General features: G+C 35.9%; 1 protein-coding gene across 9 annotated transcripts in view; it reads right to left on the bottom strand.

Moving 5' to 3' along the window:
• The window catches only part of RIMS1 (regulating synaptic membrane exocytosis 1), a gene marked incomplete at both ends in the record, with an annotated part of 309929 nt that overhangs the window by 70085 nt on the left and 225656 nt on the right, over positions 1-14188 (bottom strand). For 3 of the 9 annotated variants that reach the window (XM_080342602.1, XM_080342603.1, XM_080342604.1), the window contains one exon: positions 154-266. The exons of 4 other annotated variants lie outside the window; for them this stretch is intronic. In XM_080342602.1, coding sequence (XP_080198728.1) covers positions 154-266 — 113 coding nt within the window. Of the gene's footprint in view, positions 1-153; positions 267-9219; positions 9250-14188 lie in introns of all 9 variants that reach the window. 2 more of the 9 variants (XM_080342600.1, XM_080342601.1) reach the window with 1 other exon arrangement.

Genomic DNA, 14188 nt, shown 5'->3' with positions numbered 1-14188 from the left:
GGGGTTAAAACGATGTTAAAAAGCTATAACTCGAAGACATTTCTGTCAGGCTTTATAACACAGTGTTCTTGAGGGTTATGTAGTATTTAAAATAAACAGATTTATGCCTTGAATTTTCAAGCCAAAGTATCATTTCAATACTACTGACTTTACCTTGGTATATTGCTCACGCTCATGTTCTTGGCTAGAACCAGACCCTGATGTCTGATTATAACGGTGCACTTTCATTTTCATCTGTCTCGTTCGCTCCTCCACTACTAAGCTTGCTGCAAAAACACACAATGAAAATCAATTAAAAAGAGTGGAAACTTTTTGGAAAAATGGTTTAACTATTTTAGCTTATTTCCATCTCAACGAAACGAAGAAATGTACAAACATGTAGAACAAGCAGGGTGTAAACACAGAACGAAGGAACACTAATGTCAAGAAATCAACCACTTCCATTGCAAGAGTCTTTACCTGAAAATGGGAAGATATCCCCATTTCCTACACATAATCAAGCTGGGGCAACAGATATGAAAAGAGTGAAAGAATTTAGGTGATAATAGGCTGAATTATAAACCTGTTAAGTATTCTGGATGCAGGGGACATAAATCCATGATAATCTAACCATGAATTTGCTTAAAGGTAGAAAATATTACAGTAACATTCTAAGAGTTAAAGTAGTAAACAAGTATTAAAATTTATTTTAAAGTAATTAGCTCCTACTACTATTTTAAACCAAAACTGCTTACCATAGCTAAAGATTATTTGAGAAGAATAATTTCTCCATTCAACCAGTCATAGTAAAAAATACATTAATGTTCTAGTACTTTATTTTTATTTTATTTTTTTTTTTTTACAAAATAATGACAATGTTTGTTTAAAAAAAAAAAAATCTAATCTTAGACTTCCAAGAAGCTGTGGTGCTATAAGAAGCATCTTCTTCAATTTGAATAAGTTATTGCAATTAATATTGGCTGTCCTTGCACTAATAGAAAGAGCGGTGTGAAAGCCCCTGGGCTAATCCTTCCTTAAAATAAGTCAGCCTTTGTGGTAATGCATAATTTTCAGAGTGAACCACATATTTTACCATTCTTAAACTTGGTAGCATTATAAATGCAAAACAATAAAACAAAACCCTGATAAACTAGCCCTTTGTAGCAGTTCTAGAACTAGACCCAAATATTCATCAGTAACTATTCTACATCACAGTAGTGCTCACTTTGTTCATCTTTCTTTTTTTTTTGTACAGGTTATAACATCACAGAAGGACAACTTATTTTAGTTTGAATTTTTTGTGTGACCACAAATTCAAGACTGGTGTTTATTTGGGAAAAACCTCTGCAAAAATCTTCTGCTGCTTTTGGGTCAACCACGGATTTATAGGACTCTCTCCAAAACTATTAGTTTTAAAGTCATTACTTTTGTAAACAGCTCTTCCCCAGACCAGTGGCAGGAGAGAGACACCAATTTAAAAGCTGCATGGAATCAATTTTCAATCACAAAACACAAATAATTTTAAATTAGTTGAAAACAAGCACTCCATCAGGCTTTTTAAACATCTGTATTGTGAATGAAGTAGTACTGAAGTTCTCATATGTGGGTTTTATGCTGTTAGTTAACTGTGGGATTTTTTACACATCTAATTTTTTGCAAGCACAAAGGTACCAAAAAAGAAAGAAAGAAAATAAAAAGGCAGTACACTCAGGGTTGGAGATTTTAAACTGTGGGCTACTGCACAAATCCCAGTTGTGCATGCATGTACCATCTGTAATGTACTTGTGGAAATGATGGAATGTCTGTGCGCTGGTTGGGTATGAAAAATATACAAAGACATCACTGTGAAAAATATGCTGGTTTCATGTCTTCCTTCCACATTTCTTATTTAAAAATAGGAAAACTTAATACAGCAAATTACATTAAAATTCTGCTACAGCTACAAATTTAAGGCATGAAATAAAGTTATAATCGTAAACTTCAACCTCCCACACACAGAGGGTCCAATCTCGGAAATTCTGCACATGCAGAATGCCACACTGGGCCCAGCAATTATTCCAGATGACTAATTATGCCGGTAAATGTGTACCTTAATTGCAATGAGTCCAGTTCCACCATCAGATATGCAGGCACAGCTCCAATTACTTCAATGGAAGTTGCATGGAGGTATCTGAAGGCAAAATTGAGCACTTTAGGTGAAATTTTTAAAGATGGCCTCTTATTTTAAGGACAGATATGAAAGGATTAAGATATATCAATTAGTGACTGAAGTAAAAAACTCAGATATCTTAATCCTGTCATACATGCACGAAATAGAGTGAGGATATAAAATCAGAGGGAAAATTGAGACCCCTTTAAAAATTTAGCCCTATACGTGTGTGGTGCACAGATTACCGTTACTCTAAAAAATAACCCTTTCATTGTGTGACTTTTAAGTGCTTCACCCTGTCAAGTGTACGTCGTACTAAATAACTTATATGAATTAGTGTTTCTTCAATTACTTAAGATACCTGAGAAAAAACAGATGCTACTTCGTTGACTATACGTGAAAATGACCGCAGTCAAGGTTGGCTAAATAGTCAAACTTAACTCTGTAATTCTTGATATTTGTTATGTTCAAATACTTAACCTTAACAATAAGTTTATGTTCTGGTTTTCATTATTAGATATGATTATATAAAATAACATGAGAACAATTAATGAGGACTGTGAAGTAAATATAAATTCTCTAATGGAGAAATTTGTTTTTGTGTTTGGAGTAAAATGTAATTCAGTATCAATTAGCTGTTAATGTATTTCTAAGCCAATAACTGTCTGAAATGTAAGTCTGATGCAAAAAATACAACATTGTTCTTTCCAGCTTTGTTTACTGTGAATATCTGAACTGATGTTGTATCTAGCACAATTCTGTGATGGAAAATTTAATCTCCCTGACAAGTAGCTTGGTATGCTCTTTACAAGTTTATCACAAAAAGCAGAAAAAAAAAATCTAACACAGGAGCAAAAGCACATTAGCGGAAGCTGTAACAACCATAGGTAACACCACCATATGATCACATTACTTTCTTGGAACATAGCTGGTTACCACAGGTAACAAAAATTTGACATAAACAATATTTCGAGAACTGAACCTGCCACTTAGAAAAGCATGGATTTACTTTCTTTAAGGACATCAGTATTTACAGAGTGCTTTTCCTGGAGCTCTTGAGAGGAAGGACTACACGGTAATGTACAAATGGAAGCACCTCTAAATTCTACAGTGGGAGATTTACCATAAGTGTCTCAAATTAGTGGTACAACTACCATCAATATCAGTTGTGTTAACATGTTACTCTCTGTGGTGTCAGAAGTCATACTTCAAAGAGCTATAACTCATCTCTTCGAGAGCTGCTGATTCAGAGGCGATATCAATCAGTATAAGTAGTAACTGCAGGAACTCATTCAGCAAGCTGTTTAGACAAGGGGTGCAAGTTCAGAGCTAAAGCTTTTACTACTAATAAACTATGTGAAGGTTGTACAACAATTGAGTACACAAACAATCAAGCCATGCAAGAGAGAAAACACAGACATACGAATGGAATCAAAATGTTATACTTCAATTCCATTAATATATTTATAAACCAGTCTGACTCCTTTAATCCCAGGTGTACTCGTTCTGACGGAGATAAAAGTAGATTTCTTCACAGCAGCCTGTATGGTGCTGAGGTTTAGATTTGTAACTAAAACAGTGTTGTTAATACAGGAATGTTTTAGCAATTGCTGAGCAGTGCTTGCACAGAACCAAGGCCACCCTTGTTTCTCATGCTGCCCACACTCCCAGCAACATGACTGGAGACTAGGAGGGAGAACAGCTGGGCCAGCTGACCATCACTGACCAAAGGGATGTTCCATACCACACAGCATCATCCTCAGCAATAAAATTGAGGGCAGCTGATCCAAAGTAGCTATTGCTCAGTGACTGGCTGGGCATTGATCCGCTGGTGAGAGGTGGTGAGTGATGCCTTTGCATCAGTTGGTGGTGGGGTATGTGGGTTTTTTTTTCATTTTCTTAATTTTTTCCCTTCACTTATTAACTGTCTTCATCTTGGCCCATGACTTTTTACTCACTATCGCTCTTCCAATTCTCTCCGCCATCCCACCGTGGAGGATGGAGTAAGTGAGCAGCTGGTGGGTGCTTAATTGCTGGCTTGGGTCAACCCACCACACCAAGCTACCAAGAATCAATAGCCCAGTGTAGTTCTGAATGGTCTTCTGTCAAACAAAAGTTCAACTCACTGCTAAGTCCCATTTGGCTTCCCCTGTGAATTGCATTCAAAGGAAGAAGATGTGCTCTACCAAGATGAAGACCATCTCCTATCCCATAGGCTAGCATGTCCATCAGATCCTCCTGGGTCTCTTCCTCACATGTCATTCAAGAAACATTCTTATGAAGACTGTGTAACCTGGAGTGTAACTCAAAATGGATCTTATGGGATTCTAAATATGCTACATGTTGGAAGTACAACTAAACATCTGGATTTCCAGTCTTTGAAGAGGTGATCATGCTGTTAGTGAAAAAAAAAATAACATTTGCAGATAATGGAAGAGGGATTTTCTTAACTCAAAGTAATTAACAGACTTGCTAGTATTTCTTGTGACAGAAGCTTTGATTAACATTAAAGGCAGTTCTTGGTACATGTTTCCATCAAAGTAAAGTTGTGGAAAGAAAATAGGTACAGATCTAATTTTCAGCCTGCAATCTACTCCCAAAGAAAATCAGGACAGGCTAACACTTGTTTTTCTATAAGGGCCATTTCTCAGTTTTTCTAAGACATTATCTGTTCACTAAGAATTTATATACTAATCATACTCCTTTTAGTATGGCAGTGCTATGGTAAGGTTTATAGAGTTATTTCTGACGGCATTAACTTCTTGACAGCCTTGATCTTTATTTCTATCCTTAGAAAACTAGTAGGGACACATTTCAACTCCAATCTACTGTTTAATTGATAGAGAAGTTAGACCTGACTAGAATCCTCACTCTTCAGAATATATGCTGCCTTTTCCATTGTGTACAGAATGAGAGAACCATAAGCAATATACTATATTAATGTATCAAATATAGTAGGGGAGATAAAGTGGGTTTGGTTTGTGTAGGGTTTTTTGTTTGGTTGGTTTTGGTTTTGTGTGTTGTTTTTTTTTAAATACGTTAGTAGATAGACAGAATGTACCACATGGCATGTTTCTACTACCCACAGAATGGGAATCTAACAATGCAAGAAATGTGACTTCAAAATAAATTCAACCTGCATTAGCATCAACAACAGACCGATACTAAGAAAATCAGTGAAAGCCACAAAAGCTGCACTAACAGTAGTGACCTGTGCAAAACTGAAGTAATTTGAAGGTTTTAAGTCCCCTATTTAAGGTTTGAAAAGAGGCCTAAAATATATATTACTTGCAAAATTTCTTAAATGGCATAATGCTATAAACACCTATATATGAAGCTGGTAGCACAATGTAGGAATCATGTGGGCTTATTCAAACAAGGATTGTAACCCAGACAGCAATACTGACCTAGCAAGGAATAGTAAAATGCTATAGATGCCTTTTTAGCTCCAATTTTTAATTTCTAAGCTTAACTTTTTAGGTATCTACCTCTTTCACATTACAACAATCACAAAAGAGACTCTGCATTCTGTAGACTTTGGAAAGCTGTGAATCTTGACAATAAGTCACATCTAATAAGAACCCACTCAAACATTTGAAAAAAAAAGGGATTAGAATTGTTTTAGCACTGAAAGTAACTCCTGTGTAGCAGTGTGACCACCACCAAATTCCAAGAAAAAATACCTTATATCCAAAATTGAACTGCTGTACATGCTACACATGTATCTCCAGCAAAATATCACTATCTCTGAAATGGAGACTTATTGCTAGATAGCAATTTTTGCTAGATAGCAAATAATAAAGCAAGAAAGGAGAAGGGAAATTTTGGCAGAGTATGTTAACATAAACCTTTGTGTTTACAAAAAGAACCAGAAATTCTTAAGTGCCATACAGACAAGGAGTTTTAGGACATCAAAAAAAAACATGGAAACTGGAAGATATCCAGTTTATCAAAGGTAAATGTATTCTGATATATTAGGAAGATTATCATTCCAGGCATACTGTTGGTGAAACAGATTCAGAGAGAAGTCATGAGAACTATACGAACTCCAGGACACAGTCTTGCAGAAACAGATTTAAGAAATTACTAAAACGTAAGAAGGTATGTGGTTTGAGTGGGGTCCATAATTATTTACATGTGAGAAGATTTCTCTCAATAAAAGGCTTTTCAGTTTAGCAGATGTGGTTATGAAGTTAGGTAAAGTCAGATAAGTAATAAGACATCTATTTAAGAAGTCAGGTGGTTACGCACAAGAACAATTTCCCATTGCTTGCAATCATTAAGTGAAAATACCTTACTAAAAGGACATTCTTACCCAAGCCCAAGTATGGCCTTACTGCCAGAATGACTGGTGACATCCCCTGGTCTGTGACTGAAACCGGCAGCCACATCAGTTTTTTCCTAGATTATAGAAAACCTATGGATGTCTTAGTACAGGCTATACCATTTTCTGTAAAGGTGAAGTCTTCAATAAATGCAGAATTTGCTCTTGAGGCATTTCACATTTCTGTTCAAGTTGGTCAAGACAGAAAGGAGATGTAGACAAACAGTACAGTTTGGAAATCCTCCAAGTCTTACCCACACTATTAAATGTTGGATTAAGCTATGTATCAAGAAGGAATTGGCACCAAGATTTCAGATAGCTGTAACCCTTACCAGCAGATATCACACATCCTTATGATGCAGACTTTGAGTATAAAGTCTAAAATTCTAAACCGAGAGAAAGATTTGCTTACACAAGTAAGCTACTGAAAAGTAAACTGAAGATTTATCTCATGAAAATTATTTCATAGTAATATTGTTTCTGGGGCACCAACAGCAGGTTCTGGCAGGGCAACAGGGAACTGCACTCATCCCAGAAGCCAACAGAGACCTGACCTATTCTCATTCTCTTCATACTAAGAAGAAAAGTTGAACAATGACAGCTACCACTATAGTACAGTCTAGAGGAATGTACACTTAGCCTTTGTACACAGCAAAATCCACAAGTCTCATCTGTCTGCATTCCATAGATGTTCTGTGGATGGGAAGTGGGGGGAAAAAAACAGTATTTGGTTTGAGGAAGTGAGAAGTGGAAGCTGGAGAAGAAACTTGGCAAAACCAACATCCAGAACAAAGGCAAGGGAATAAAGCAGTGGTGAGATTTGGATGGGAGAATCCCCAGCGCAGTGGGCAAGGGAAGCCAGAGGGCAGGGGGGGACTGATGGTAGAGCTGGCTGTGTGGCACAGGGGAGAGGATTCACACCAGTGTTGGACCAGGATGAAGCATTTCAGAAATAATAGAAGTAGTAACAGGTTACTTCTGTTCAGCCTTCAAGATGAGCTTTGCAATATGTACACACAAAGCATCCCTGCAGTAAGGTAACCCTCAGATTCTCTTCTCCCATTCACCCACTGTCTATTCTTTTTATCTCTTATTCTTATTTCTTCTGAGGAAAGTTAGAAATGTCAGTGGGCTACTAGCGTAATTCAGCCCAACTTAAGTTTTTCATGGTGTCCCAGAACTGACAGCACTCCACTTCTTCTTGCTCCTTTTGCCCAACTTTTTTTTTTCTGCCCCTGGGCTGCATCTGAATCCAGCTCCTCTGAGCCAGAGGAATCTGGGCACATAGAGATGCCGCCACATTCTACACACTCCCAAATCTTGAACCAGATCCCTCCATGTGGAAACAAGCTCTTCTACAAATCTGTTACAGGCTTGGTCTAGTTTGTCTGCATAAAGTCAATTGTTTCAGAGAAATATCCACTGCAGTCCAAATCACAGGGCAAGGTTTGTAAACTTGAAGGAGGAATAAATAAAAAACTGGCATGATTGATTTGTATTATTCTGTTTGAAAGGAATATAAATACTAAATAAGGCAAAAATGACAGAAATAATTTGTGAAATTCTTAGCACTTTCTTAAGATATTTCATGGTACATTCTTAACACTGCAAAATAACTTCTAATTACTAATACCTATGTAAAACACTATTTCTTTTCACCTTTTTTATTTTACCATTGTCATTAAAACATACTCCTGAGTATTGGTGTAGGTGTTAGAGTTCAGAGCTAGAGGAACAGGTGCTGTATTTTTACCTAAGCAAGTATGAATGCATAAGTGGGATTCACTCTTTCAGAATGTAAAGATGTTGGAGGAGGTATTCTGATTCAAGCTGAACTCACAACTTGTCTTTGACCCATCAAAGCATGTATGCAGACCAGAATGTCCCAAGATCTGCATGACTCGGCACTAGGGGTCAGTAAAGGTTAATCTGTGCTATTAATGTTTATGCAGCACAGTATTTTCCTGTTAACATTAAAAGGGATTAATTTTTTCATTTCTTCTCTCCCAGTTTGTTTCTGATTTCGAGATAGCTTCTAATTTCAGCAAAATGAAAAAAAAAAAATAGGACTTCTCTACATTGTTGTTGTGATAGGGACAGGACAGACTACACTTTTCACTTTGCAGGACAGCCTTAGATATCTATTGTTTGAACTCACTGATTCACTGGTATCAGCACAGACACGGAAAATTCATAGGAGGTCAAATTCATAGCAGGTGAGGGCTGTACATCTGCCCCAGAAATGTGCCCTACAATGTGACTAATTTTCTGAGTGTCAAGGGCTTGTCATGCAAATAAACCAGCTCATTCTTCAGCATCTGTCTGCATACAAAGGATAGTTTTTGACCATCATCACCTTCAACTATTCCTAAGCCCAGACCAAGGAAACAGCCCTCACAGATGCCAAGAGCCACGGCTGCATCATTAGAAGTAGATGTTGTGCAGAGCTCAAGAGCAGCTTAGGTAAAATCTTAAGTCTTTGAGTGAACTTTAACTCAACTGAGCTGCTTCTGAGTCGGGCAAAATACCATGACTACTCCTCTTAAATCCATTATATTGCATTTCAATAGGAAAATTAGAAATCGCAAGAGAAATCATTTTAAGATTCTAAACAGGTGCATCAGATAGCATATAAATGTTTGAGAAACAACCTTCTTGCCTGTTAAGCACTGTTAACTAAGTACTATATACTGACATGGAATATATTGAAGGAAAAGTCAGTATTAACAGTTGTCAAACATTTGTAAAAAATTACATAAATATTTACCTTTTGTGGAAGAGTTAAAAGTCTCTTGCTCTTCAATGAATTAAATGCACGGAATGATGGAAACAGAAAAAGAAATCAGCAAATTTAAAGTTAGATAAAGAAATGTGTTACATGTGACAATGGCATGTACAGTAGGCAGTATTCCAGCATATGCAGAAGTAATGTAGAAAATTAAAATGACAAACCATGACAAATAATAAAGCCTATGACTTTTTCTTTAAAATTAACAGGAACAATGAAGTTACTGAGATGCAGATTGTGGACTCTTTAAATATTCTGCTCGAGCAGTGTTGTCATACTCAAATTTATGAATGACATAAAATTCTTAAAATTGCTTTAAGCATCTCTCTCTCTCCTGAATCATGTAGTTCTGTTTTAGATTCTGAAGCCTTTTCTGCAATAATGAGTGTTACAAATTTATTTTCTATTAACCGCAATCTATAACACTCAATAACCACTGGATTATTGAAAATTGGACTTTAAGGAAAACATAAAAGATGATGAGGCTTGAATTCATTTGCAAGAGTTAGCAATGCTGAGAAAAAATACTCTCCAGCGTGATTAAAGATTCCACAAGCTGCCTCAAAATATGCAGTGCCACCTAATAATTTCAAAATAAAGCCAGAAATATGAAGACAAAACAAACAACACTAAGAGACTAATATCTAAAATTGAAATGACTTATTGTTTTTCTTTTGCCACTCACGTTTTATACTGATGGATCTGAAAAAAGGTTTTAACTTTAAGGGTTTGATCTTTTAGCATAACTCAAGCCATACTCTCACTGCAATGACATTTCAATGATCAAGCACACACACAAAGAACAGTTTTCACTAGCTATTCATATTTTTCAGGATCTTAAGTTCGTAAAATATAAAAGTATATTTGCAACTCACATGTATTATTTGACAACATACTGATTTTTCTGTACGAAATTCTGATTTCTCTTTGTTTAAAACACTGTAGATCAAAACACTTCATTCCTCCATGTTTTGACTACCATTAAACACTTGTACATATACTACACACATGAACTTCATACAAGTAATCTCCTCTCAGTATGGGCAGAGCCTTCAGTGTAGCTTTCCCTCACAAAACAGCAGCACACACGCGCACACACACTTGACCTGGCACACAAGCTGCGTCCAAAGCTTACACAGCTTTTTCTGACCCCAGCTGAGATACAGTGGTACTTAATGCTGGTCACACTTTCGCTTTTCCAAAGGTCACTGCATAAGGACTATTGCCAGAAACAGATGCCACCGGAAACATGCACAACACCACCAGTTCAGTTACATTTACGGATGCTCTTTACATGTTAATAGGCTGCTGATTATCACAAACATTACTCTCATGATAGGGCTTCTGAAACATGAAACCAAATTTTTGAGGCTACAAAAAAGAAACCATGCTGTGAACAGCCAAATTCAAGCAGATACAGGGAGAAAGACCTGTTTTGCAAGAATTAGCTCTTAAAGATCGTTTCTGTACTACAACCAACCATTGCACATTTATCTTGCTGGCTCATAAATTTCAATAATGCATAATATAATTTTTCTTATTCGCTTTCTAGATTTCCCAATATTATCCCTAATGTTACCTACTGCAGCTAAGAAGGAGTGTAGAAAAGTGCTATGGATCTTCAGACAGTATTCATTTCCTTCATCAATACAATGATTAACCATTATACAGAAGCATAGAGACCCAACCTCAAATTCTATTTAGGCAAGAATTCCTGTGATGTTTGATAGTTGCAATGAAAGAGGAAGTATTGAGTAACGATCACAGAAATACGCTTTATACAAAGTATCATTTAAAAACCATTTAACTACATAACAAAATTGTTATAGAAACAGCTGCAAAACAAAGTCAACGCAGGATCCCCACCCCTCTTAATGATTTGCACAGATCCATTCAAACATGATGTAAATAAAAAAAGCCACTGATGCAAATCTCTTAGAGCTCGGCACAGGGTGACATATTGAGAACACAGTATTGTCCTTACCATGGCTTACAATTCCACTACATTAGCCACTGAGCCCAAACACCTTCATATTCATAGGTTCTAATAAAATTATCAGTTTAAACAAAGAAATAAAAAACACTTCTTAAGGAGCGTAAGTTAGAGCAATGGCTACTAAATCACGACTGTTTGAAAACACACACAGACACACCTATACCAGAATAACTTTCAATACTCATGTCAAGACCTTTAGTTCCAGTAACATCCCAGTGTGTCTCGCACTCTAGGAAATCCTGCTGATGAGGCAGCAAAGGAAAGAAATACAGCTGAAAGAAATACAGCCATGTCTTCTTTGAATATCACTGGGATGAAAATAAAACCACATTGCCTAAAAGTTATAGAAGTCTATAGTCTTAACTGTAACCACTTTAAAAAGTCTGCATGTACTGTAGTTGCTAAAAATACTATTTAGTTAGAAGCATTCCAAGTGGAAATAACTACCTCCTTCCCCCACTCCAAAACTAGGCAAAGTTGCTGTCCCCTTTAGAACACAATCAGCAAGAAGCCTTCTTTTTTTAAAAAAACTTTTTTTTTTTTGATAGTGTGCATAATTATGCTGTTTTGAGGTTTTAGTCCTTAAATTGGACTTTTTCCTCTACATTTAAGATTTCTGTCTGTGTTCCTCATCAGCTGTACCAACCCCATTTTTCTAATGGAATAGGGACCGCTACCTTGGTCTTCTCTGTAAGAATTACTTCTATGAGATTTTTTTTAAATAAAGTGTGTCTACTAATAAGGACCTTTTAAAACTACCTTATTTTCTCACAAGTTGGCTTTTATTGATTCTCAAACTGTTGACCAGAGCAGTAACTAAGGCAACATCATCTGGTAGACACAAGGAAACAACTATCTTTTTAGTTCTAAACTTGACAATGACAAAATGGAATGTCCAAGATGCAATGTCAGTCCTAGAAGAAGCCTTATTAGCAGATAAAATCATTTGCAAATAAGAGCTAAAGACTGAGAGTAAAAATCTCATCTAAGATTGAGAGTTAAAATCTCACTCTGTTTCTCAAGATGAAAACCACCATCAGTCTCCTGTTCCCTCATTAACTCTCATGCCTTCCGTAATAAGATCTTCAGAGAGTCTTAAAATTGCTTTACTGGATTCTTCTATGCCTCTTGAATACACAAACAGCAAATAAAAAACCCACTCTCAATATACAGACATTCCATCTTTTTACAGCAATTAGTGTGATTTGTAAGCCAGACACAGATTCACAGATGTTTACATTTAGATGTGTATTCAACCCTCTTGACACAACAGAATTTGTATAAAGAAGTACATTGCTATAAAAATGACACCTTATGATATATCATACTGTATTTCCTTGAAATGCAGGATGTCATTACTGACCACCAAGAAGTAGCTTTATTTATAAATGAAGAAAATGCAAAGGATTTTGAAATGTTCCCTATAACATTTGTATATTGCACTAGACTTTGACATCATCTATATCCATGGTGACTGTGAAATTAAGTCATTAAGGACACAATTCAGTTCCAAGTACAGTTAATGGAAACCTTTTACAGACCCCTGTGTGCTTCAGAATCAATCCTACATTAGGGTTAGATCACTTCTAGTCACTTCATTTGACCCAGATAGTCATTTGCAAGCAATTAAAGAGGTGAAAGTGATATTAAGATTTGATACTGTAAATCAGAGCAAATACTATGGTCTTGTAGCCTCACTGAATTTAATTTCTCAGAGTAATATTAAGTTTATACACACTATCATGTTTATTACAGAAGATACTGACAAAACCATTTAAAAATATTTTATAAAATCTCTTCAATTTAGTAGTTCTCTGCAAATACATTCTCAGCTTGAACAAAATGTTAAACATGGGTAAAATGACGAAAACTCCCCTTCAAATAGAAAAGCCAGTCACTTAGACAAAACCAAAGTACTATGTAGAGAAGAACATCTCTTTAGCCTTCATTTCCATGTGCTGTAACACGGCCATATTGACATAGGCGATATGATATATAACAACGAAGTAAACGGTATGTCACATCCTACTTGTACATTTTATATGTAAGACGCAGGGGTATGAACCATGAGCATTGATGGGAGTTCACTGAAACCGCGTTACTTTACGTGGTTACGTTCACAGTATGAACAACTTTCTAAACCTAGAGCAGCTTTAGCCTTCTGCCAAACTTATGTTTTCTCTTTTCTCTTCTGTATACATTGCATCTCTACTTATTTTCATGGTTTTACATTCATTTTGCACATCTTCAACAAATCGTAACTAGTATTTTATTCTCAGCACACCAGTTATCAAGAACAGCAGAAAGATGATAGATGAATATCCAAAGGAAAGCCAACTTTAAATTAAAAGCTGATTCATGTTTATATATTGTACCAAATTCCGAAATTGCAGAAAAAAAAAAACATGAAAGAAAGTTTAAATTAATTACTTTTTACATTTGCCTAAAAAGCTTCCAACTTATTAATATGCAGAAATTGAAACTGTAAATGTAGTTTGTACCCAGTTTATAATCCAGACAGTCCTAGATTCACTACAAAACAAAATGAGAGGACTCGAATGTAAAGTTGAAAATGAACAAAACTCACTTGTATTAGTATATTAATCATTCACATAAACACATGCATAAAACAAGAATACATTTTCTATGTATTAACTGAAGGTGTAGTATGCCATCGCAGCTCAAAGCCATAAAATTAATGTAAGCTGATTGCATGTTAATGTAAGTCACCATACAAAAAAAAAACCCAAACAAACTATGCTTATTTATCGTGATAAGGTCATAGTCAGCAACATTATTTATAAAAGAAGCAGTCTGACAACAGTTCTATAAAGCTCTACAATACATTTCATTCTTAGAAGCATCTCTTCAATTTCCATGTAGAAGAAAACCTTGCAGTACATGGCAATCTAAGTTGTTGCTTGTAGTCAACAAAAAACCAGACTTTTTAAA

This window comes from Nesoenas mayeri, assembly GCF_963082525.1.
Source record: "Nesoenas mayeri genome assembly, chromosome: 3".
In the NCBI taxonomy this organism is placed as follows: Eukaryota; Metazoa; Chordata; class Aves; order Columbiformes; family Columbidae; genus Nesoenas; species Nesoenas mayeri.
This window is presented reverse-complemented; position numbering and strand designations above follow the sequence as displayed.